Raw genomic sequence first — 26704 nt, 5'->3', positions numbered from 1 at the left:
CAGCCAAACATTCTTATCTTCACAATCAATAAGTACGCCTTTAATTCCCTCTTCAAATTTGGGCTATTACCTCATTACAAATTCTGAGACCAAGGCTTGCTGCACGGTTGCTGCTGTATTGGTAATCCCAGAGGATTTACCAAAACACTGTTGAAGCCTTTCAAGATGATCTGCCGGGTTGTCACTCTGTTTCTGCTTGCATAAACTTATCTTCGTCCGAGTTGTCTTTTTAGAGCAGATCTCTAATGAGGAAGAGTACTGGGTTCAGTAAACTTTATCTCTGAGGTTCATGTGATTGCCAATGAATTCTGTCGAAATAAAGAAAACTTGTTTGGACGATTAGTGGCAGGTAAAATCTGGTTAAGATCAGCATGAGAAGGAGTTTAAAAGTCTATGACGGCTTCTGAATTTCTTGCAGATTTTCTGAGTTTCACCTGATTTACGATACATCTGAATTTCTTGAAATTAAAACAGGATTCTCATGTATTGCAGGAAATCCTTGTACAATCTTAAACAAAATCGGTGGAGTTCCAATGGCACATGTAGTTACTACCTTATTACCTGACCCGAGAACCTGCCTTAACGGGTGCCCTGCAGCGTCAGTTTATGAAGATTCATTAGGAAACCCTTCAAAAGTCAAATATGTGTTCGACGTAGGTGAGCGGGGAAAAAGATTGGAAATTGAGTATCCATCGTGCAATGCAACAATAGCTGAAAGCGATCACAAATATCATGGAAGGGTAAATGGAATATATGCTCAATGAGGAATGAGTCTGAGCTCCGATATTGGACATGCCCACCTGGGCGTGATAGAGCAGTTTCAGCTGCTTGAGGTGGAGCGGGTGCCTCATTAGGTATAGATTTCAATACAGCATGATTAAACAAATCAATAATATCTCCTGGGGATTGTTTTGGTGGCGCTACCCCTTGAAGTGCTGCATCCAGTCTACTATAAAGGAAAGAGCAAGGGGTATAACCGTAGGGTAGGTGCACTCAAGCCCTTAAATCTATTGTTGCGGCCGGCTGTGTAGTCATCACAGAGTGGTAGAACCCAACCCTCACCCACCCCAAATAAGGATTTAGAAGTTGGTGTGATGCAATTCGCTCTCAGACAAATAGTCTGATGGTATTGAAATACTGTTAATTAATAATTATCCATGAAATTCATAAAAAGTCCATTAAGGTTTTGATGCATGCTTTTAATCTTATGTTCAGCCGACATGCGTTTCAACCGTAGATCATTCTCAAGGTTAATAGCAATGCTTCAAAACCCAAAATGTGGCCTTGTGATAGGAATAATGGGTTAGTTGAAATGGGTCATGTCGCTGTGTCCGTGTCTCGGATAAATAGCCAGAAAGCAAGTAAAAGTCTCTGGGTTGAATCCCTGGCACCACAAGTCTGGTAGGGTGGGATTCTTGGTTTATGAATGTCAAGGATAATTATTAGCTAATAGTATTTCAATACCATCAGACATTTTGGCGGAGCGCGAATTGCATCACATCTACTTCTAATTACAGTCCACTATAGCCTTTTCTGTTTTTAGGGACTGCCAAATTAGCTTGCTCTGCTTTCAACTCCTTCAGTTGCTCTTGGAGCTTGCCTTTGCACTTTTCAGAGCTCAGGTCTTAGATTCAGGGCATCTTTTGGTAGCCTCCATGTACCAATCAAAGAAAGCATTCCACTCTACAACTTGCGAACCTTGATCCCATGGACTCCAGAGCTCCTCTTAGATATGAATAAAGTACCTTCTTCGGAGAATGGCTGTGTGATATCACAGTGTTATAAACAGTATTATTTATACAGAAACTTGGAAGTCGAATAATTTGTGTCCATAATATTTGCTGAATTCCCCCTCGGGGGTTGGGGGGGTTAGGGGCACTTACTTCAACTGGCCAGTGTCCATTCTCACATGGGTAGGACAAGGTTTGATTCATGAGCAAGTCTGTACTGCCATTTACAATGCGCCAAGCTATAGCATCTACAGACTGCAAGACCAGACATGACGACGAATTGCCGCTCAGTTACAATGCCCAGACACTACTGCATTGTCTCACAGAAGGCTTCCATAACTCCCAAAGTCTGAAGGATAATACCAGGGTTTTTTTAATTATTGTGGTCAGGGCGCAGGCAGGGTACTCCAATGGCCTTCCCCCTCTCAAACTTCAATGGGCTCTGTGACAAATTGCATGTATTAGCAAGGCTAGGGAGGTGAGCCCGCTCCTCTACCCATCTGTAGGGGTAGAGGCAAGCAGGAACTCACTTGGAGATCCACTTTTGCACTGCGTTAACCCCACTCTCTTGTTTACTTGCCTAGTTACCTCAACAACACCATAAAGATAAAAACAACCAGCAGAGCACTCAGATCAAACAATAAGGCACTGCTAGCAATCCCACGCTATAAAAGCGCTAAAGCAGGAGGAAATAGCTCCAGAGTCCTTGCCTCCTCCCCCCCCCAAATGGAATTCCTTACCACTGGAAATCAAAAGTTAGGAATCCATTACCAGATTCAAAAATATCCCTGAAAACTTGGCTGTTCAACAAATTCTGACTGGGGAAGTCCCCCCTAGCATGCTCCCAATTTCGAACCACCCTTATCCACGTATTGTACCTTACTGAAATCCTACCTATGTGTAATGATTACTAATGAATGCTTCCTTACTCTTGATTTACCTACTGCCTGCAACATTGTCAAGATATTTTAAGTTGTCTGCAACCTCGCCGTGATGCCTTAGGGTCTAGGCGTGTAACAAATGATATAAATAAATAAGTACTGGACAGGGAAGCATGGGATGACCTGATGCGGGCTGCCAAATCCAATGATACCAAGAGGTTTTGGGACTTCATTTCCCTGGGTCCTAAACACAAAAGACTGGGCGATGGGTTTGAAGCCAATGTAGCTGATGCAGACTGGATCAAGCACTTTGCCACCCTCTATAATCTTCCCGAGGTGTTAACGGGTGTGGAAGACACGGACACTGGTGAGATACCAGAGTCTCTGGAACTAAGGAAATGCAGAGAGGAAGGGCACCCAGTGCTATTCAGCACTGAAGAAGTAGCAGATGCAATTGGCCACCAGAAACTCGGTCGCTCACCTGTTCAGAGAAGATGTAGGACTGTGGGTGCCAACACTAACAGCCCGTTTTAATGCCATGTGTACAAAAGGTGCAATTCCCAGAATCATGGGGAAAGGCAATAATCCACCCCATTTTTATAAAGGGCCCAAGAAACACTCCGGCCTCGTACAAACCGAATTCACTCCTTGATTCCCTTTTTAAGATCTTTAGAAGAGCACCGATGGGTGAAATTGAGCCTTGGGTCAACACAAGTGGCACTCTGGATGAGATGCAACTGAGCTTTCACACTGGATTAGAGACAAGCGAGCAAATCCTAAACCTCTACTTGATTCTAGCTAACTCACTTTATTTAAAATGTGAGCCCATATATCTTGCCTTTAGGGACCGAAGCACATCCTTTGATAAGGTTAACAGGAAAAATCTCTGGGCTGTGCTTGGGTCACAGGGCTGCCCGGTGGGGATAATGGATTTGTTGATTGTTCTGCATAAAAACACCTAGGCCTGCATGAGAAGCAGGTCCTTTGGTCATTGCACCTCTTATTTTCAAGTCCAAATGGGTGTACGAAAAGGATGCGCGACGGCTCCCATCTTGTTTTCTCTATACATTAATGGGCTAAGGGAGGCATTGATGCAAGTCACCATGGATGTACTGAAAATTAATGGGAGGTTATACCCGGTCCTGGCATACGCTGATGACACGGTCCTGATCACACATACAACCAAGAGCTCTGCAGGGCCATGTCCCTGTGTATACGGATTTCATGACAAAACAGGATCTGAAGGTTAATACTGCCAAGTCGGCCGTCATGTCGTGTCATGTCATCTGACTAGGAAGAACCCAGAACTGGCACCAATTTGCACTAATGGTGTGATAATCCCAAGTGTTATGTCTTTTGACTATCTGGGGATATGCCTTACGCCGACATTGAAACCTGTGGCTCAAATCGAGAAGCAGGGGGCCAGGTTTAGTCAATGCCTCGGGGAGAGAGGGGTCAGGAGATTTATGTCAGTGTCCAGCTCGAAGCCATTAACCCGATAAAGACGATGTATACAAACAAAGCAAAGGCTGTGCAAAGGCTGTCCCAAAATATGGAGCTATGACAATACACAAAGCATCCAAGTCTCAGAGAACCTCTTTCTTAAAGCCATTCTCAGCCTCCCTCAATCAGCCGCTAATTACGGTGTCCACACTGAGCTAGGGATACTGTTTTTGAGTGATAAAATGGAGCCAATCATGCACTTGGTCAGATTATGGGCAAATCCGAAAGCTGGGGTAACACTCATTGATCAAAAATCTGATAGCCAGGAGGTGGTTTTAAGAAAGTCCCATGGCTATCACAGATAAGGAAGTGGTTGGTAAAACTGAAAGCTGAACATCATTTGGCCAACACCATGTTAATTACCAAAGTTGAGGCGACCCAGCTCAAGCGCCTAGTCTTATATATCTCAAGGGCTGAACGAGAACACATAGAAATAGAGACTGGCACCAACAGAAATCTGGCAATCATTTCAATTGATGACGTACAAAATGATTTACTGTGGGCAAACAATTCAGCTGAGAGAAACCTTTTAACTCTAGCACAATTTAATTGCCTTCCCATAAGATCCACGTTGTCCCAATGGTCAAGGGGCAAGGAGGCCAATGCTTTCCCCTTTGGTTGAGAGGCAGTGGGGGATATCCTGCATTTCTGACTGGCCTTGTTGTATCTTTTGTGGGCAGAGAACCAGTTAATGAGTTGGTCCTTCCTGTCTTTTTTGAGACAAGTATTAGCCACAAGGTCATTTGTGCAATCTTCTATTTGTACTTGACTGGTGCCCGGTACCTGTCTAGCCTACATTAACAGAGGGCAGGTATATAGGATCATATTAAGGAAACAGGCTGGTGATGCAAAGATTTTAGCATATTTATGCAGTTGCTTTTATTTTATTTTTTCTATCATTCACTTTTGTATTAATATTAGATGTGTTTGTAACTCTGCTATAGTGGCATGTACAAATAGAGCTTGTAACGTAATGTGATATTTACGAGATTTGTGTTGTTGCTAAGTTTTGTATTTATGTTTTTAACATTTTATGGCAATATTGCTGAAATAAAGTGATTTGATTGGTAAATGTGTGTCAAACAACTTTTTTTTTAAAATAAGTGGTGGACTGGTACAGTGATATAATTATGTGATACGTCATTTGTGAGGCTAACTGTTTAGGGGTTTGTTGTGTTTATAGGAGTTTGTGATGGGGGGGGAAGCCCCTTAACTGATATCCATCTGGTCTCTCTTTAGTATTAATGAATTGTGCTTCCACCAGCCAGTCATACAAGCACAGATATTAGTCTATGCAATGGAAGCAGAGAAATCCGGATAGTACTGCCATATTGTAACGCTTACCTTATGACTCTGCGGGATCACCACTTCTTGGATATGACCTTCTTCTTACGGTGCGTGGACTCCACTTCCTAATGCGTGACTAAGCTCCTTCCTGCACTAGGAATCTTAATATGGTATTTGGTTAGCTCTCCGTCCTGCGTCTGTGCATGGGCGCTAGTTCTGTAGACTGGTGATGGAGTGGACAAAACATCACTGAGCAGATAGCGCTAAAGGAACTCAGGAAGGAGTTAATGTTTTTTCTGTAGCGCTAAAAGGGGAAATAATTAATCTAATAGTCTTGCAAAGGTTTGAAGAAAAGGAAAGGTCCAAATTACAGGGAACAATTGGCATAAAATTAAAGGGTTAAATGGATCCTTGTTCCCAAATAAAGGCGGCACTCCAGAGTGTATGCAACCCACGATGTGTAACTTGCAACGTAACTTAAACACAATGGAATGGAGAGAGCGTTTCTAATCATGCATGCCAACTAGGAGGTAGACACATGTATATCATGTACTTTTCTTTTTCTTTAAAACATGTGCGCAAGATGTAGTGGGCGATGCGAATGAACACAGCAACTCACTCACTAAACTGCGTGCTTAAAGGTAACACAACCAACTATACTTTGGTAAAATTTCACCGAACAACGTATGACTGAGGTGAGAAACAGTGCTTGCTTGCTCCAACACACGCTCCTCAAGAACCAAAATGAATTACAAAATATTTCCCTCAGGTTTCACTTCACAGAAAATTTGCTAAGTGATAGTGGAGAAGGAAACAAGAACCAGGACCAATTCGCTCGCACAACACACGGAACAGAAACATCAGCACCTAATGAGGTTTCATATTTTTTCTATAGCTGAGGAAAACGGAGCTGCTTAACAAAACAGAGTGCAAAGAATATACTTGCGGTGACTGAAGGTGTGCTGGATAACGTCAGTTCTAGGTTCTGAGGAAAATATTGCTGACAAGAGGGAAATGAGGGAAATGGCTCGGGCGGAAAATAAACAAGAGGGAATAAACTACAAATGAACAGGACTAGAAACTACGAATTAATTTAGGCAAGGGAATCTGTAGAATGTCTGTGGCAGAAGCTCCGAACCGCGGTAAGTGTCTCTAATATTCTCGACGCAAAGCGAGGAAAGAAAAGGGGGAGGGGCTTAAGTACGGGAGAGAGTACAGCCACTAGACTGCACATTAGTTACAGGGAATACATTGGGCGGCCATGTTGAAATACAATAATGTGGACACCCAAATAGCCAAAAGGTGCTATTTACTATTAACTTATGAATTCACCTTGTTGCATCTGCATATGTTAGAAAACCTCTTTGGGGGAAACCCAGGGATCCCGACACATTTGGGGAGTGAGAGGGAGTGTTGCTGGAGTCTGGGGTGTGGCGGGTGAGGTGCGATTGAACAAGCAGAGTTAACTTTTTGGGACCGGCTGTATCCGGCCGGTAATATCCTCCCCTTCCAGCACTACTTGAATCCAGGATATTTTGTGGACACTGCGAGGTTGGTGTATTACAAATCCTCCCACCCGCTACTAACGGAAGTAATTTGGCAAAGTGGTCTGCCCGGGGTTCGAGGAGCAAGTAGCCAACAGTAATCTGATCCAGTGCACGCAGGTGCGTGGTGGAGTCTGTGCCTATATCAAGGTACACTTCTTAATTGCCGTCAAATGCAAGTCAGTGCCTCCTCCAAGTGCAGATTTGCAGATACGCTGGAAGCAGGAAGCAGGATGAAGGATGAAGGATGAAGGAATCAAGTACTGCAAATCGGATCACTGAGGTGCGTGCTGGAGCGACTGACATCGCAGGAGTGTTAATTGCTGGTTACTTCAGAGCTTGCTGTCGAGGGCCTGTAGTTGCGGCCCCTCTTTGCATTCATTGCTCCCTCTTCCTTGATCTCCGTGAGTGCCAGCTAGTATCCATCCTTTCTTTGTAATACTTGGTATACTGTGCACATGAAAGGCAACCAACAGGCAAGATATGGCCTACGTAGTGCCGCCCTACACGGCCATTAAGACATGCACCTAGCACCACTCGTTACTTGCCTTGCACCAATGTATTTCCAAGACCTAAAAAAAGATGAGGATAAAAAGGACCTTATGGACATCTCCAACATGAAAATTACTGGCTATTTGGAACACAAGGAACTTGTCACTGTGGAATCCGGTAATACGACAGATACTTCCATCATGGAAGAAAATCTCTGTAAAAGTGGCAACAATGAACACACGAAAAGCACCCCTTTTTATTTTCCCACGATTTGCAATAACGGTTCACTCCTTAATATGTGCTTAAGCTTGCAACCCAACTCTTTGGCTCCAAACAGTACCAGTTTTAACAACATTATTGGTTCTAATCTCTCAGCAAGCCCCGACTTGGAGAAGCTAGTTTCTCCACCGGAGCAATCGTTCTTAGAAAGTGAAAGCGAAGAGGACGTTCAATCACTAAGCAATGCCTCTCATTGGGGTCAGAACAGTAAAACTACGTGCTCAGTGTCTACTCTCAACACGATAACATCTAAACTTGATGCACTGTTCCTTTTATGTACTAAAATAGCAGAGGAGCAATGTGAGCTGAGACGCATAATCGCCCTAGTTGTTGACATCATTCTTTGGTTTCGGACAAAATGACCACACCTACAAAAAGTCCTAAAACGCATACCACCAAAAGTTTGAACACCAAAAGTACGAACCTTTTGTGGTATGCATTTTAGGTAGGTAAAAATATACAGTATAGTGAGCAGGGTTCACACAAAAAATAAATAAATACATAAATAAAAAGCAGGAAGGACCCTGCGGCGCCAGATCCCAATCACGGAAGTGAAAGTGAACCAGCGTCGCAAGGACACAGCGCGTCAGAAAGAAAGGTAAGTAGCTGGCTGGGGGTGTAGGGGTGTGTTTGTATGGTGTTTTTAAAAAAAATGGATGCCCGCATGGGAAATGTACGAACATTTTTGTATTGCATACATTTCCCATGCAGACCTTTTGCATGCAGTGATTTCCGTCTCAGGAAAATGGCGTAGCTCCCATTCTTTAAGGTTCTGATTCACGTATCAATTCTAAATCTAATCTGGTGCCTCGGTTACTTCTTCTACACGCACCCAATTCCTCAAGTGATCCTTTGTGTACCTTGATAACGTGACATCCCCGAGTAGGGTCTCCGATATCAATACCTTGGTACATATTCCCGCTACACAGGTGGCAGTGCCACAAGAAGTGCTCCAAGTTACTGCTGGCACTGAGGCGCATGTTTTAGAAGCAATAAGCATTGAGCAATCTCTTCTGAATAGTCCCGCCTCGGGGCAAAAAAATATGTTGTTCTATCCAATTAGGCGGCTAAACAGCGATTTATAAAAATCTTCATCCAGCAGAATTCCTCAAAACCAAAATCTCCAAAAAGGCAAGATTCCGGCAACCGGACATTATCTTATTTCTAGTGTTTTAAGAGATGGTACCACTAGACAGGCCCTGTTAAAGGGGTCTGTTAGACAAATGGATCCTTTCTTTCAGCCAGTCACCATCTAAATCGTGCACGATTCCTGTTCAGTCCATTTTAACACAGAATGCAAATACTCCAGTGCGAGCATTAGTCAGTGGGTCTCCCTCATTTCAACCTGCAAGTGCTCCTATGGCAGACTCCAATCACATGTCTCAGTCTACTGTGGATTGCAACAGGAGGCACATGACTAATCACACGTTTCTCCAGGTCCCTACTCATGTTCTTAGCCACACCTCTGTATCCAATATTCAATTTGTACATGGGAGGCCATGGGGGCAAACGGGAGAAGTGTGGTCTGTTTCAGTGCAGGGCACGGATATCCTTAATGCTCCCAGCCATATCAGCCAGCCATCGTTACCTTATGGGGGGGATTAATTGACCATCAACTTATAAACGGACAACTTGGCCAACTCAGGTTGAAGCATTGTCTAAGTCTTCTGTTTGTAACTTGGATTACGGGATGGACTGCACTCCTATTGGTTCTAAACACATTAAAATTGTGAGATTGACCCCCACTGCAGCAAGTCCATTCCTAAATCGGTCTTGGCTAATAAGTATTATTACATCTTATTCCGAACCTGCGTATTATTTCTTCTGAAGATATCGAAAGACTTGAGTTGCCTATGATGCATAGCTATTCTAATTTGGCACTGGTCTCATTTGTATCCTCCTTAGCAGCAGAGCGAATCTGTAATCACACTTAATCCTTGTTTGAGTTGGGCTTTGAAGTATCTGTTTTTCATCCCTCTTATGACGTTAGGCAAGGTTGCAAGATTGAGGGGCGTCCTGGACCCTCTGTATTTTCTGGCCAAGCAATTAAGCGTTGTGCACTTGAAGCAAATAAGCATAAGCATGCACAGAACATGGTGCAAATAAGAGACTTGCACTTGGCTAAAAGGAGTACGAACATTTGGGCTGACCCCATGTCTTCAGATCGGCCCCATTTCATGTGCTTTCTTGGAACACAAAGTCACTTTTCTTATTAACCCAGTGGGCCGGGATGAGCTAATTTAAGTCACATCTTTTTTAACTACAGGAAACTTGGCTAATGTCTTCTTTTGACTTGGATGGCTATTCTGCGATTTCCTAGCTTTTTCCATCCCCGAAAGCAGGCCGCTCCAAAGGGGTCCTTGGTATTGGCGCCAAGTGGGACCATTCATTTACTGCCTTCACTGAAGTGAAAGAGCATGGCAACTTTCTTGCTGCTTTCCTGCCCCAGTTTCCTTTATGCTCAGGTGAGGGTAGGGCGGTGGGAGGGGGTGGTGGAACGCTGGTGGCAACTTTGTATTTTCCGCCTGGGGGACACTTCATCTGATCACACAAGGGTAATTCTAGGTGCTGTTAACACAAATTGCTCCACTGACCTACCAGATTCTACGCTGGGCGACATTGTTACTCCTATGATTAAAAGGGGCAGGGAATGGTTTGATTCAAACTGCTGAATTTGAGCTTTCCCCTTTAGCCATTAAATCCTCTGAATCTAGATTATGTAGTCGAATGAGGTTTATAGCAGCTGCATTGACTTAATTTTCGTCAACCAAATAATTCTTGATTTGCTCCCAGAGCCCCAGACTTGTTGGGTTGAAATGAGTGATCATGGTATGTTAAAAATGAGATGCAATGTGGTCTCTGGCCCAGCACACGAAACTCTGATCTACAACCCTGTGGTAAATCTACAGGGGAATAGGCTACGGTGGTCATGTGTTAATCTAAATAGCCTTAACGTCTCCTTGTTACACTGTGGTAAACCTTGTGTGGAAATTATGCAGACCTGCACTGGGACCTGAATATTTTGATGGACACCTTTTGGCATTATGATCATAGACATTTGGTAAGCGGTAAGTATGTAGGCAGAGCAGGGGCCCCTTTTGGTATCGGTATTGCGAAAAAGAAGAGCACTTAATGCACAGTTGCGCCGGATAAAGAGAAGTCAGTCCTTAACGGACATTGAAATAAAGTTAAGCGTGAGCAGAGGTAAAGCTCAATATAAACATTGGCTATGTGAATATCACTTTCACAAACTTCCATTTAGCGGAAGAGTAATTAATGTACTGAGGAGAACACAACTCGAAAACATTCTGGCACCTGTTGCATTCATATAGTGCCGGTCTGGCAGCCATAAAAGTTTGTGTTGTCTGGAAGTGGAGTGGGGAGCTTGCATTCTGGAACAGTGCTGGGACAAAAAGGAGAATCGCGCCAGGTGTGCGAAGAGATCCTGACTGGTTCCACTGTGTGAAGTTGTGTTAAAGAGACAAATTTGGTGGACATAAGTAAAGCAAAGCATTGCGATCCGTTGGTCCAGAAAGACTATGTAATGTGATATTTAAAAAAGATCACCTGTTTAGGCTGCTTAATTAAAAGAGCTATTTTTACATATCTGTGAGACCGGTCATTCCCAGTACATGGCGCAAATCCATACTGATACCAGTATTTAAGCAAGGTGCTAGCTCTCAGCCTGCCAGTAATAGGCTGTTAGCTATGCTTGATTGCAGTGCAAAAATGTTTGCCAATATATTAATAGCTATGCTATGCTATCAGCCTGGACCACCACTGCCAATCATCTACTTCCCAATAACGAGACAGGTTTTAAGAAGGGTTTTCGCACCACTCATTCCATCTGGGTTCGCTTGACATTAATATCAAATATGCATCACAGCCCTGAATAGGCTCTGAATATTTGCTTTGTGGACTACAGTGCAGCATTCAACAATATTATTCATTCTAAATCATGGGAAAAGTTGGAAATGTGGGGAATAGACCCCTCCTTGCTCTATTTCATCAAATTACTAGAGAGTGACACTAAGGTCAGAGTTAGGATGTCGCAGGAAGGCATACTAACGGAGTCCCTGGGTACTAATATTGGGTTGAAGCAGGGATGTGTTCTTGCGCCCCTGCTCTTTAATTGATTCATGGCTGACTTCAATCGGGCATTGAGGTCAGCGCGGAATCATCCGCAGCACTTAGGCAGATAACATCCTCACTACCAATTATATGCGGACGATAGTTATTTTGGACAGGACTGCAGTGGGTCTTCAGCACAATCACTATGAGAAAACCAATGGTTTGCACATAAATAACACTAAGACCAAAATGATGACCATTGGTAAGAAGGCTTATGGCGGTTCCTCTTTCAAATTGGTGCTTGGGCAACATTCGATTAGAATAAATAAATATGTATAAGTACTTTGGTATCTACAGCAAGGCCTCTCCATCCTTTACATACTTGGCGGATAGCATACCCAGACAAGCATAGAAAAAATGGCAGGCAATCAGAAAAGTAATCAACAATTGTGGTGGCCACTCGATTCAGGCCAAGATCATTGCCTATTGTAAAGGAAGGCATGGTATCAAAGTAAGACAGATACAAGGGACCAGAGATCAAGGGTGTTTATTGAACTTTAACAAGAGTGTGATAAGCGCCTTTCCAACCCTAAATCTACAGATGGGAGCAAGCTACGACCATCAAATAATAATGCAGTCCTAGTGGAGCGGAGTCAAAATAAAAAGGGCCTATACTAAAAAGAAAAAAACTAAAAAAAAAAATACTATTGCCAATCCTTGCGCCTCTAAATACATTTAGTGTGGGTTAGTGTTCATGAAAAAGAAAGAAGTGTTCACAAAATGGTGGTTCACTCTAGCATAGCAAACTCTCTGGCTTCTTCGGCACGAGGACACAGATCCATTACCAACATCTGGGCCTTCTGTGCCCAAGTCTCTTAAGTTATCAAAGTCTCTTGATTCAGAGGGCCTGATGTACCAAAACAAACGAAGTTTCTTTATAAGTACTCAAGGCTGGTGATTCACTCTTCACCTTGGATCCCCCTTTTCCAGGCTCAGATCTTCTTCTCCAATGTTCATAGAATATCTTTTCTCGGGCGATTCATGGTTCACACCGGATCCCCCTCAGCCGCGCTCAGATCCTTCCTCTTACACAATTAGTCTCCCTCAGCCATGCCAATTGCAGTTCGTATTAGCTATTAAAGTCTTTCGAATGTGCACAGGGTTTAGCTTGACCCATTGCAGGGCCACTTCGATTTCACAATTTACACTCTCAGTTGGATACCTATCAGAGACCTAAGGAGCATCCACATGGTGCCAGACCACTCTGTATATGGCATCTATCTTGGCTTCAAAAGTTCAGTCACTCCCTGGATGATCAATTATATTCACATCGCTCATCACAAACACCTCACACAGAATTCTTCATACAATGTTGCCGCTTGCAACGTTGGTTCTAACACAGATCGGTCTGTTATCTGTCTTCCCGACTCACCGGCTGTGCCGACTTCATGGCGCTGCTTTGTTGTAGGAGCCAAGGACATTACCACAGCGGCAATCGCTCCTCCCTGCCTTGGCCATCCATGTGGGAAGAGTCCCACGTACCTTCGACACACAATGCACATTTCTTCAACTTCAATTCCAAGTCTTATGTTCCTTATTCTTGAGGGCTTGTGAAAGTAGCGGTTTGCCTCCAAAAAGACCAAGGGCAATTCCCTTCTTGCAACCCTTTCTGATCTTGCCGTCTTTCTCCTCGTATTGAGCTGCCATCTCAGAACTGCTGCTTCCTCCTGTGTTTGCCTTGCTAGAGTGCGTTTTCGAGCTCCGCCTTTTATCCGTGTGGGGAAGTGTGATGACAGTCAGGTGTGTGTAATTATCAGTAATTGCCTGACCCTTGTGTTGGGACATGTCAGGTATACCGCTCAGGTGTTAATCTGTTTTCTCTCACAGCAATTCCGGTGGGGGAAAAGATGTCAGGGAAAGGGATACTGCGTCTCACCATCCGGCGTCCCAATACACTCCCTGAATACTCCTCACCCAGGTGATCCTCCCGCAAGGGTCCACCCCCACAGACTGGATCCAAAAGCGATGGCCGTGTCCTGGCAACCTGGATGAAAGATCCCTGGGGACTAGCGGATGAGACACCTTCTGGTTTCTCACACTATAAAGACTCCATTATTCCGGGAATTGTATATGCCTACCCCCCGCCCCCACCCCGAGTAAGAAATGTCATGGTTGCCCAAATTCGAACCTAAAATTCTCTGTTCTTTATTGGGCCTTCCGGGGTCAGTCAGAAATGGGCTTACAATCGTTGCTTTCTTTGTAGAAAACATTGGTTTGCAAGTTATGGGTCAATCCAACGACTCATTAATACACTCTTCCGTGGGCCATGTTAATCGCTATTCTCATAGCTCTATGTACAAGGGTATTGAAAACCTGGTCACTTCGCATTGTCGGGCTATTCATTTATTTTGTTTATCGGACCAAGAGATGCCGTTGTTTTTAAGTGAACAGGGCCCCAGAATCCGTGACCATTACCGCATCTAGTCTCTAGCGCATTTAGCTGAATTAAGCAAATATAGTGCTCATTCTCATCAGGGGACGTTTTGTGAAAATCTGCGCAAGTAGTTAGTGAAATTGTGCACACCAGCTTTGACTCACTTTATTCTGTACTTGCGCTTTGACATTCTTCCAGTACTTGTAAATACTGGAGCGTGGAAGGGCATCTCCAGGAATGAGCGGATCTGTCGCTCATGTAAGATGCAAGTGGCAACCATGCGCCACATATTAACGCAATGCATAGCTCTTAAAGAGTTCTATGGAAAAGGGCACGCCAAATTTAAGTTGTACGGATCAGATCAGTTCTGGAGTATGCTATACAGCGCAGAATCACTTGTTGTGCCATCTGCTGCTTATATATGGATTAGAGCCGAGGTATTGCTAGAAGCATCTCCTAAGTAAAAAAACCTCCTAAAAAGTTTGTGTAGTTTTCTTTTTAATGAGTGGTGACTGTTAATATAGCGTGTGAATAAGTGAACTCTGAGTGTATTTGATATTTAAATGTCATGAGGCAATTATGATGCATGATCTATTTGTTTTTATTGTGTATGCACTATATGTTATGAATGCACTTTCTTCTTTTAGTGTAAAAAGGTTGACTAGAATGCAACTATAAGCACTTAATAAATATGAATACATTTAAAAAAGCCACTGCCATCTTTTTTTTGTGAAACCTTGAGATGAAGAGTTCAGGCTGAATGGGAGTACTGTGAACTGGAAATGAGGGTCTCAAACAGAAACGCATAGATATCTTGTGTGGGCAAGCAGACTTCACTGCAACCATAAACCTTTGCCTTTTTTCTGTTATCCATCTTCGGATCCCACACAAATCGTACACCATCTCTTACAAAACCCCGAAACACTTACTTACCACCGTTACCGCCTGATGATATACACCAAACAGGTCTTCTGGAATACTCGCAACAAAACAAGATGCTCTACCAGCCTGTATCTTCACGGTTTGTGTCCTGTTATGCATGCCTGACGTAGTTCCTCGCGAGATGAGACGCTTTACCAGCCTGCCTTATCCACTGATGTTGTCCTTCCACACATGCCTGTTGTAGCTCCTCATAAGATGAGAAGCTTTTCCAGCCCTGTATTTTTCATCTAACCACTTCTTTGTAACTAGCGCCTAGATGCCGCAGGGGTTTGTGCGCTGAAATGTCTAAATAAATAAAGCCAGATGGGGATGTACAGGTGAACATCCTTCAGATCTGCCGTACAGATGTAGACTCCTGATGTAAAGCCGACCAAGTACAGGAGCGACCATCTTGAACCTTTCTACGAGTAAGTGGCGATGGAAACCAGACAAATAAGAGTATGGTGTGCAGGCTCGCCAAGTTGACTTTGGGCACCATGAAAAGGGAGAGTAGCAACACCGACCTCTCTCAAAGAGGAGGGCAAACACAATCACCGAAATCTGGAGGAGCTTCTCTACCTCCTCTCTTAGGCAAATGGAGCTAAACTGCACTAAACGAGTGTGAGGGGGGGGGTGGGAACTATAAGAGGTGGTTGGTGGACTCCTCTGCATGGCATTAATAAAAACCCAAGTGTCTAAGGTGACGGTCCTCCAAGCTTCTAAGTAGAGAGACAGATGTCATTCACAGGCATGCTGTGGGACCAGGCATGACCATCACTTGGAAGGCGTGTCAGTTGGAATGTGGGACCAGAGGATGAGTAAAAAAAACAAACAAAAAAACAATAAAAAAAATAAAATAAAAGAACAGGATTGTTAATTCTTTGCTGCTTATTTCTTTAGTGCCAATGGGACCCATCCGCCTGTTTTGTCTTCTGGTCCTGAAAGCCTCAAACTTGTGAATGAGCGGGAGCTGGACTCAGACCTTTCCCTTTCCCTTTCCCTTCCCCTCTGCTTTGAAATGGGCTTTATTAGGACGGAAATCGATTTTACAATCGTGGTATTAGCTTTTTTTTTGTTTAGTTACTCGTTCATGGAGCTGTGGAAAAGCTCTATTACATTGAATGGGAGGGCGAGTACTTTACCTGAACCTCCTAGGTAGTTTTGTGGCATACAACCACACTGGTTTGCATATGTTGGCCCCAATGGTGATGCCTCTTGCAGAAGTCTCCACATGGTGGGACGCTGCCCTTAAAAAATCTTGCGTAATCACCCAGGTATCAGCCAGTCAACCTCTGAACTGTACCAGGTGGTCCAAATGGATGAACCTTTCAAACTCAGTGAGCATTCGCCACAACTTAAGTTGCTGCTGCAAATCGGGTCCGAGCATGGGCTTGCCTAAGATGAATTGACGAACACCATTTTGCCCACAGTTTCCAGTGCTTTGTCCACAGCTGAGGACCTGCAAGTTTAAAGATGAAGAGGACGATGGTCTAGAGTACAGAATAACTGCAGCTATGAGTGAAGAGGATGGTTTCAGGCATGTATTCAGAGAAAACGGCAAGAAGGAGATAATGCACCTGAATCGGTTTGTTTGCTTGAGTTATTGAATGGGGTTTTACCCGGTGCTTTCTTGCTTCTCCCAACACATCCTTCTGGAGGCCCATCTCAAATCTCGGACGCCCTAATGGAGAAGGCAATAGCCAATACATCTGCCTCGGTCAGTGGTGTTTCTAGAAGCAGGATTTTGAGTAAACCTGGGCGGTCCATTAGCCTGTCGTGGAAGGTTTGAACCGAGGCAGGCATTTCCTCATCTCCTCCCTCCTGTGTAGAGTCCTGCTTATTTGCTGCAGGTGGATCATTAGAGTTGATCCATGGTTCTTGGGGATACTGCAGTTTTGGATCAATTCAACTGTAGAAGGCTCTTTTGGTAACAAGGGGGTTTCTTCTGGGCACCTGAGGAGCCATGTGTGATACTGAAGGGCCCACCAGTGCACATTCAGAAGGTAGTTTAGGAGGTTTTTGCAGCTGCTGTAACATTTCCCCAAAAAGGTCTTTGAAATTGTTCTTCATAGGTCAGAGTGCATAAGCAACTGGAACCTAGTTAAGAAGGATGCTCCAATGCCATATTCTCAGGTGTAGGGCAGCAAAAGGGTGCCAGTCAAGAAAACTACACTTTAACAACGTTCAAGTAGCCGTCGGAATAATTTCTTAAATATTCTACACCATTTAGTGCTGAATGACATGAAAGGTGTAGTATGTAACCTACATCGACAAGTACGATATTTGCAAAGTTTTAGTGATCCTCTCCTTTTCGGGTGAAATAGAGCACTTAGTGCATTTTACTTACTGGTTTTCTATTGGGGAACTGGGAAGCAAATGTATTTAAGGTGCAATGGTTGGACGAGCTTCTGCTGAGTGGTAGTGGAGAAGTGTAGAATTTAATAAAACCAATAAAGGACCATGGTAATGTGAAAGGTAAATGGCTTTGCAAAAAACGAAATAAGCTGCTGTACACACACAAGTTGGTTCTTTTGCCTGCAACAACTACTGGCCTTGGGATGGGGGTGGAGGGATCAAAGCAGAACTATACCCTTGAGGCAGTGGGGGTTCATCTTGCGAATTATCTATGTAAGCACTATACCCATCATAAGAGTTAGACCGATTAAAGAAAAAGAATGGTCCGTAAAAAAGTGTATACAAAAGATAAGACCTGATGGGAGTGGGGGAGAAGGTCATTACGCTACAAACTGGTGCTCCCTGCCACCAATTCAGCCAGGATTAGAGGGTCCGTCTACTCGATCATAGCGCTGACACTGTGGAAATAACTCACTATCTCCCCGCATCCGACGAAGCCAACCTCACATGGCCTTCCAGAAAGCAATCAAAACCTGGCTTTTCCGTTAAATCATACAAGGGACTGCTTTGGACCACTCGATCTACCAATGGCCAGAAAGGGATGGAACCACTTTGCGACAGGGAGGTCAGTCGGGACTCGGGAGCAGGCTCTAATGCCATATCAACGCTAGAAGAATGCTGACCATGCCTCCCCCAACCTCTATTATCTCATTGCCCACAACTCCAAACCCAAAGCATAACAACCAGATGCTCTTACGCTACAACTGGGCTCGCTCAGTGTCATCATCCATGCATACAACCAACAACATTTATGTTCTTCACGTTGACGGAGCTTCATCATTCCTCCAAGTATGCACTGAGCATCCGACCAGGAGATGTCAACCTCTGTCTATCTTACTATCTGTAAATCAATGCGCAGAAATACAAACCTAGAGCGCTATTGCACTTATGTGCTAAACAATACGATCAGGCCTGCTCTTGCTAACTTATGTCAACCTCCCTCATCTGGGAATTAATTAATGCACAGAACGTCAATTCCGGAACCTCACTTGTGTTCAAACATTACGACTGGGCCAGATCACATCATCCTCCGGCATACAAGGTGGTCTCTGATCAAGTCAGATTACTATGATCTGCCTCAGAACTGATGCAAAGAACTTTCCACCGGGGCGCAATATCAACTACGCTTGGTTAGACCTGCTCCAGTCTCTTGCAAATATGCACTACGCCCTCCAATCATGGAGCTCTTGAGCACTTGCAGCTCCTGGAAGGGACAATGATGCGATACAATTCCGCAATTCAAAACTATGACAGAAATACTCACCCACCCGCTGCAAACTATTACCTGGGACCCCCACCAGCACTTATAACCAAGCTTCGGATACAGACTAACGTTCTCCACCTCATGGGAAGACGCTCTGTAGCAGGCGAGGAATCTGACAGAGGATTTTTCTCAGAGAACCAATGTTTCTTCTAGAATAGACACGGTCAGCTCAGCGAACACTGGAAGGAATTCAGAAACCGGAATGCAGACTGCCAGATCAACGGCGTTACTGCACACATTCTACTGACCTGACACAGACACTGCACCTACCATCAGAATGCAGCCACACACTGCAATAGCTGCACACATACCAAGTGCACCCAAGCACTGTATACTATCATACTCTCTCCACTTGACTTGGACCACTTTCCTCGAGGGCGTTCAACCCACAGCGCTTTGAGATAATACCAATGGTATTTAAGGCGCAATACAAATATACAATAACCTAACAAACCACTGTCAACATGTGCCTGGTACAACTTTGCAATTGTGATCGAGAAAGAAATTCAAAGCAATAAAACATGTGGATTACTCCAATTGTCAGTCATCCGTCACACAACTTTGACAACATTTCACTTCAAGTACTGGACAAACCGCCACACTCTAAACAATTAAGTGCAGAAAGGGGTTGCAAGTCACTCAGAAAGTGAACGGAATTGGGTTCAGCTCCCGGACTTTATTGCCAAATTACTAGACTACTGAAACCAGATAGTAAAACGTTGCAAAGACACACACATCCAAGCATGAACTAATGTACCAGGCATGCAATATTTCAATCTTTACAAACCTAATTAACGGTACAATAGGCCCTCCAATACTTTTTGTATAAAAATAGTGGGCAAAAGGCTGTGTTGTGAACAAAGAAAATGTTACAATTATAGAGTGTCCCGACAGAGAAGGCTATAGTCAGCATAACCTATATATAGTAAACAGCAAAGTTATGATGGTTTAAAAAGGCTTGAAAAAACCTTTCACCTGAAATGAGAAAGTGGAATAATCCATTTGACACATGCCAAGTGACACATGCCACAGCGTCTGAGAAATGTGTCTTGAGTTGATAAAGGCTTGTATAAAGTAGCACTGCCCTAAGAAAATTGTGTAGAGCAAAAGGCTTGCATTTGGGCTAATTTGCATACTCAGAATGCCTTGCTTCCAGCAATGGTTACTAGGTGGTGCTGTGGCATGTGTGACTTGTCTCAAATATCCTATTCTACCCATAGAACACACACACACACACACACACACACACCCTCGATGGCCTATAGTTAAAGGTGGACTTTAGGAACCAATGACTTTTGAGAACATTCTATTGCTACCAACTTCACTTGCTGAACAGATCTGGCTGAAATTTTAATAAAATTATCTGCCATGGCACCCTCCAAACCGGAAAATACGGGTCAAATTCGCCAACAGTTATTAAGCGTAAGTGGGGAGAAAAAATCACTTTAAATCAAACCGATTCATTTTCCCCATAGAGAAAAAAAATGTGCTTCCTTTTAACAGGTGTCCAGTTAAAACCCCTGATGGGCTTTACAAACAACAAAGAACAAGGTGACCACAACGCATTGCAGATATTCCTTTTTAGGTTTGGTATAACTACATACAGTATTTGCAACATTTGAGAGCGCAATGGGTGCCCCCAACACGAAAACTCGTTTGCATCTCTTGTGTGATGTCATGCGTGTGACGACTTGCTAATCAACGAGGCAGCTCGGAGTTAAGGTGGTTTAGCATCAAACAATCATTCACAAGGCCTTCGAAATTCCTAATTATATAGTTGAACAGGCACCTTAGCGTCACTTAAACTAATTTCTTTTCACTGAATTTCAAGGGTTTTGTGGTGTTGACCCAATTCACCTTAAAAGTTTCTCAATTAAAGTTTATTCACTGAATACATCTACATTCACGCACATTTATATAGTCGTTCGATCGCATACCACAGAATGATTTACAGGGCATGACAAACGTTTGCGACTCTGATGGAACAGTTTTTCCACTCATAAAGATAGATATTCAATGATGGCCAAGTTCGACGACTGAAATACTTACTCATGTACTCTGTTGTCACCGTACAGATCACTAAGCCCAAAGCTCACATAATGCCAGTGTTCAGGAACGGTTGTGGCTGGATTTCCAAGACTCCTGTACATGCTAACGTAGTCCAGGGGATCCGGTCCTCCCAGCCTGAAAGACAGACAATATATTACTAAGGTGAATGGCTTTTCCTCACTACCCTTGCATCACTGAAACAAAACGTACAGTCATAACAAAAAAGATGGGTACAATACAGGAAATATATATAATGGTGAGAAGTATCAGTTTTGGGCTACTAAAAAGAAAATGGTATTCTTCATATCTTGAATTGGTACTTGCATCACAGATACAAGTCACATTTTAAAAGAAGTTCTATTTGTAAATTCCCTCAAGGTGGTCAAGAATCAGAAATATCAAAATGCAGCTTCACTCTCGCTAGAACACCTCAAGAGCTGCAAAGTAAGGTGCCAGTGCCACATCAGGGGCGAGAGCCAGTGGCGTCACTAGAAATCAGTATAAGGGGGGCAATCCAGGGGGGGCACAAATACAACAAGGGGTTAGGGGGCAGGGTGGTGACCCATCAAAAATGGGTAGGTCAACCAGACGTCCTGGTTTTGCCTGGACTGTCGTAGAATTGGGCCCTCCCCCTTACTTGTCCGAGAGGTTTTTTTTACTTCAAAAACCCGGTTCCGTTTTTTAGGGAAAAGGAAGGTGACAGTCCTGGGTTTTGGGTAAAGTGAGGGCGACAACTTCACGAATAACAATTATAAACTAAATTAACATAACACTATCAGAATTCTGACATTGCTGGATGGGCTCGAAACCCCCAAACTTTCACCAGCCACACACATTTATCGACTCTGCCAACGAGACCGGTTTAGAAACAAATGAACAACAAGGCCTGTAAAATCATTTAGAGCACATGCTCCTTTTTGATTAACATGTCGACATTCATGCATAAACAGCACAATTTACATTATATATTATATATTCTAAATTATGTATCTAGAGGGGCAGTGCTGGAAACCGTGTGGTGTTTGGGGTGGGGGGGCTGTCATGGGTGAGCAAGGGGAGGGAGTCCGTGCGAGTCCTTTTATAGTTTTGGCCATCTCGGTTTTCGTCTTGAAAATCTGGTCACCCTAAATAAGGGTCAACAGGACAATACCTATATTTTACAAAGCTGGTACAAAAATGCAACATTAAGCATGTTCAGAGCAGCTTTGAGAAAGTTTTGCGTTAAATTAATAAACATCCTAAAATGTTAACTTATTTTCAACAGATGCAAAGTTGCCCTATGCACTCAGCAAGGGACTGCATTCTTTTAACTCAAGCAGACAACACTCCAAGCACAGCTTAAAATAATGCTTCCAGCTCAGCTTTAAATATTAGCTGATCAAAAAGAGGCAGTTTCACAGAAGAGATATCACCCATACCTCTGTTTAAAATGATAGGTCACCTGTCAGACTGTCCATGACCATCACATACAGACGCTAAATACATGGTGAAAGGAGGCAACTGCTCCACATTGGATCCTTAGCAATGGTCGCAGAAGTCTCAATATACCCACATAAAATGTAGCTTCAGTTTCTGACTGCACATCCCAGTAACAGCTGGTGAATTTATTTAATTGGCGCGGTGTAAATATGCCAGAGCATAGCGAGGGAACTTGAAACAATCAAGGGGTTTGTGGCGAGTTCTTCCTCACGGATTATGTTTAAAATAAAGGCTTAAAATGGTGCATTTTACAGCAAATTTATTTTGAAGAATTGGGTAAAAAAACAAATGATTTGCAATTGGTTTTGTAGGTTAACTCCTGAAAAAAATGCAATCGAGGCAAGTCACTATCCGTGCACAGGAGCATTTCCAAAACACATTTTCAGGATGCCTTTGCCCACAATATATGACCGTATAAATACATGTTCATGCTGGCGATGCCCATACATTTCCTTGCCAGCTGCACCAATATATGCCATTACTCCCATATAAGTATATACTCCTATACTCACGTTTGCTTTGCGCATAAAGCCAGTATTGATACTATTCGACAACAAGCCTACACCTGTCCAGCTAAGATATGGCAGTACCCCTACATAAGAACAAACTGCAGTTGGTGTTACCATTAAAAACGCAAATGCCACAGTATGAAAACATGTTCAAACTGGCTGCCGCAAATGGCAATCTAGTCAGGTAATAACACTTGGCATCTATGATCAAGCAAGCATGTTAAGTAAAAAATGCCATGCCTGCCCCGCTGGGCCCACCCCAGCGCCTCACATGCACACAATGCTTCAGCCCATATTGCGTCCTGGCCCCTGTGAGAAGAGTGTCCCCCCTCTTGCTCTCTCTCTTCAGCTTTGCTCCGTTCTGCATTTTCTCTGCTTTCCCCCTTTTTTCCAGGCCTCTGCCTCCATTTTCGCTCCTTTCTGCTGTGTTTGTCTTTTTTAGCCAAACCCGAAAAATGCTTGTTTCACGTTACTTCTGTTCACTACCTAGGATTCATCCTTAGCCCAGAAGGAATTTGTATGGACCCTTCAAAAGGTAAAGGCCATACTGGCTTTGCCCGCTCCCGCATCTGTGAAACAAGTTCAATCCTTCCTGGGGCTCGCCAACTTCTACCGGAAGTTTATTTCTACCTTTTCCGAGATTGTTCAGCCAATCTTTGCTCTATTGAAGAAAGACACCCCCTTTATCTGGTCTTCGCCGCAAGATAAAGCATTCCAACGATTGAAGACAGAGTTCACGCAAGCCCCCATCCTGACCCAGCCCGACATAAATCGCCCATTCCTAGTGGAAACGGATGCCTCCAATTACGCCATAGGGGCGGTCTTGAAACAGGAACTTGAGGATGGACTGGAACACCCCATTGTTTACCTTTCACAAACCCTGACCCCCAGCGAGACACACTATTCCGTCCTGGAGAAGGAACTGTTGGCCATCCGCCAAGCCTTCACTGAATGGCGACACCTACTTCTGGGTGCTAGATATCCCGTTCAGGTCCGCACAGACCATCGGAATCTTCAAATCCTACAGTCGTTGGAGTGCAGGAACAGACTTCTTTGCCCAGTACCAGTTTCAAATCACTCATGTTCCCGGATCACAAAACATGATTGCTGACGCCTTATCTCGACGTCCTGACTACGCAGCCACTGAGGACAAGGCCTATCCCAAGATGTTTCCCCACACCATCTTTGTAGCTCAAGCAATCAACCTCCTGGAAGAAATCCGAGTGCAAACCCAGTCCTCTGACCTCTGGAAGGATATTTCAAGGAAGAATCCATGGAATCCAAGAGTCAAGGAAGAATATCTATTCAAGGACAATGCACTGGTCATTCCTACGCAGAAATTACAACACAGGATAATAAACCTCTGCCATGATACCCTTCACTCCGGTCATCGTGGTATAACTAACACCCTCCGTCTTATACAAAGACAGTTTTGGTGGTCTCGAATGAAGACCGACGTACAACAGTACGTCAAGGCTTGTACTGTCTGCAGTCAAAACAAAGAGACTGGCGGGTCTTCTACTGCAACCGTCGCTGCCAACAAGACCATGGGAGTTTATTGCTACAGACTTCATTGTGGAATTACCACCTTCCCGAGGGTACACAACCATCATGGTAACCATAGACTTGTTCACTCATATGGCTCATTTTACACCTTTGTATAAACTACCATCCTCCTCAGAACTTGCTGGAATCTTCCTGGAACATATTTTCCGCCTTCATGGACTTCCTTCCAAGATCATATTGGACCGAGGACCTCAATACGTCTCACAATTCTGGAAACATCGGTGTCGTATTCTAGGGATCCAACACGCTCTCTCATCAGGTTATCACCCACAAACCAACGGAGCCACGGAACGTGTAAATCAAACTCTGGTGCAATATCTTCATTGTTTTGTCACCAAGGTTCAGGATGACTGGTCTCTCCTCATATCCCTGGCCAAGTTTGCCTACAACAATTCCGATCACTCCGCACTCAAGGTCAGCCCTATCTATTGCAGTCAAGGTTTTCACCCGTCCGCTTTACCTTCTGTTCTTCCACATCCCACTCCAGTACCTACTCTCGACTCATGGATACAGACTCATCAACATACACAAGAAAGCCAAGGAACAATTGAAAGAGGCTCAAACACGCACTAAACTCTATGCGGATTCCAAGAGAAGATCAGCGCCTTCTTATTCTGTTGGTGATCAAGTCTGGTTGTCCTCGAAACTATTAACCGACATCTACGGCCAAACAAATTGGCCCCTCGGTACTATGGACCATTTAACATAAAGGAAGTCATCAATCCGGTCTCATTCCGACTCAAGCTACCCGATTCCTGGAAGAAAATACATCCAGTCTTTCACACTTCCCTATTGAAACCTTACATCCAATCCTCCCGAAAGTCCTGCAGACCCAGTGCTGTTGTTGTGGACGATCAGCTGGAATATGAAGTGTCCAGAATATGCGATTCCAGGTATAAACGGGGTCGACTTCAATACCTGGTTGAATGGAAAGGATATCCTCCAAGCGAGAGAACCTGGGAACCAGTTTCTAACTTAAATACCCCTCGACTGCTTAGAAGATTCCATCTCATACACCCGAGCAAACCTGGTGGAACAGGTCTTCGGAGGAGGCATGCTGTCATGACCCATAGAACTTGCCCCTTCTAGACTTCCTGGTCCTTATCGCTCCGGGGCTTGTATTCTTTGTTACTCCCAACATGGCCGCAACAAGCGACCTGCCTCGCACCAGCTTTCACGTCGCACACGGCACGTTCTATAAATTGGCCACGCCCCTTCAGCCCCACGCGTCTCAATGCTATGATTAGGTAGTGACTTGACGTGTGTGTGTGTGTGTGCGCGCTGTTTGGCGAATCCACTAGTCCTAGATCCTGGTTCCTTCTTCCTTCCTTCACCCCTTCCCTCTAATCTGCTCCTGGAATCCCCATTCTTAGTGACCGCTACCTTTTTTCCTGGACATCCTGGAACAGCGGCCTTCCCGGAACTCTGAACGCGCTCTGCAGCCGGACGAGACTCGAGCGAGCCTATACAAGACCCGATCCGTCCACAAGAGGAATCCTCCCGCGGAACAGAGCAAGAAGCGATCCCAGGTGAGACGGGGGGAGATTTACGACAATTAGTTCTTTAGGTCTCTTATTATGTTGAGGCGCAGTCAAGGCTTTTATGTATCTACATTCCCCGTTGACTGATTTGAATTTTTCAGGACCGTTTGATTTTTTTGTTTTCTTCATTTGTTTAGATCTTTCTTTTTTGTGCCCCATCTTGCGTTGGTAGAATATATCATATATTGTCCGGTGTACAGCTATGATCAATTTTGATCACACTGGGGTCATTTACAATGTACGGTGTAGATCATTCCCCCGGCTCCACAATTTCCTCTTCTACATGTAGTGATTGTGCTGTAGGTATTGAATCAACAATCATTGGTGTATCTGTCAGAGTTTGTATGTTCATCTGACTGTCAAACGAGCCTTGCCGTTTGTCAGACCTGACCCATCTGTAACCCTGGAAATTTGAGGATCGTTTTACATTGGCAAGTATTTTTTAGAGTCATTATTTCTCTAATTAGGTCTCATGTTTGACATACTTTGATGTAATTAATTTCTGAAAATATTTGGTCACAATTATCATGGAATCAACTCATTGAGTCTGTATTTTATACAACTTTCTTTTCCATGTGCCCGTAAATATTTGTGAGGGTGGAAATGCCTGTGTTCATGGCCGCGAGTAATCTCATATGCTGGGATATTATTGGGCTTAAACCCAAATGAGGGTCTGGGCGAAGGTCTGACATACGACTCCTATTCATTTGAGTTTCCGGTACTAAGATGTAATTATCTT

The 26704-nt window shown here is 43.9% G+C and overlaps 1 protein-coding gene across 2 annotated transcripts in view; it reads right to left on the bottom strand.

Moving 5' to 3' along the window:
• The window catches only part of SUFU (SUFU negative regulator of hedgehog signaling), a 988972-nt gene that overhangs the window by 897400 nt on the left and 64868 nt on the right, over positions 1 to 26704 (bottom strand). For both annotated transcript variants that reach the window (XM_069611674.1, XM_069611675.1), the window contains exon 2: positions 20871 to 21005. In XM_069611674.1, the coding sequence (XP_069467775.1) occupies positions 20871 to 21005 (135 nt within the window). The remainder of the gene's footprint in view (positions 1 to 20870; positions 21006 to 26704) is intronic.

Source organism: Ambystoma mexicanum, chromosome 8 (genome assembly GCF_040938575.1).
Source record: "Ambystoma mexicanum isolate Mex_15411 chromosome 8, UKY_AmexF1_1, whole genome shotgun sequence".
NCBI classification, from domain to species: Eukaryota; Metazoa; Chordata; class Amphibia; order Caudata; family Ambystomatidae; genus Ambystoma; species Ambystoma mexicanum.
Note: the sequence above shows the minus strand (reverse complement) of the source record. Positions and strands in the feature narration are given on the sequence as shown.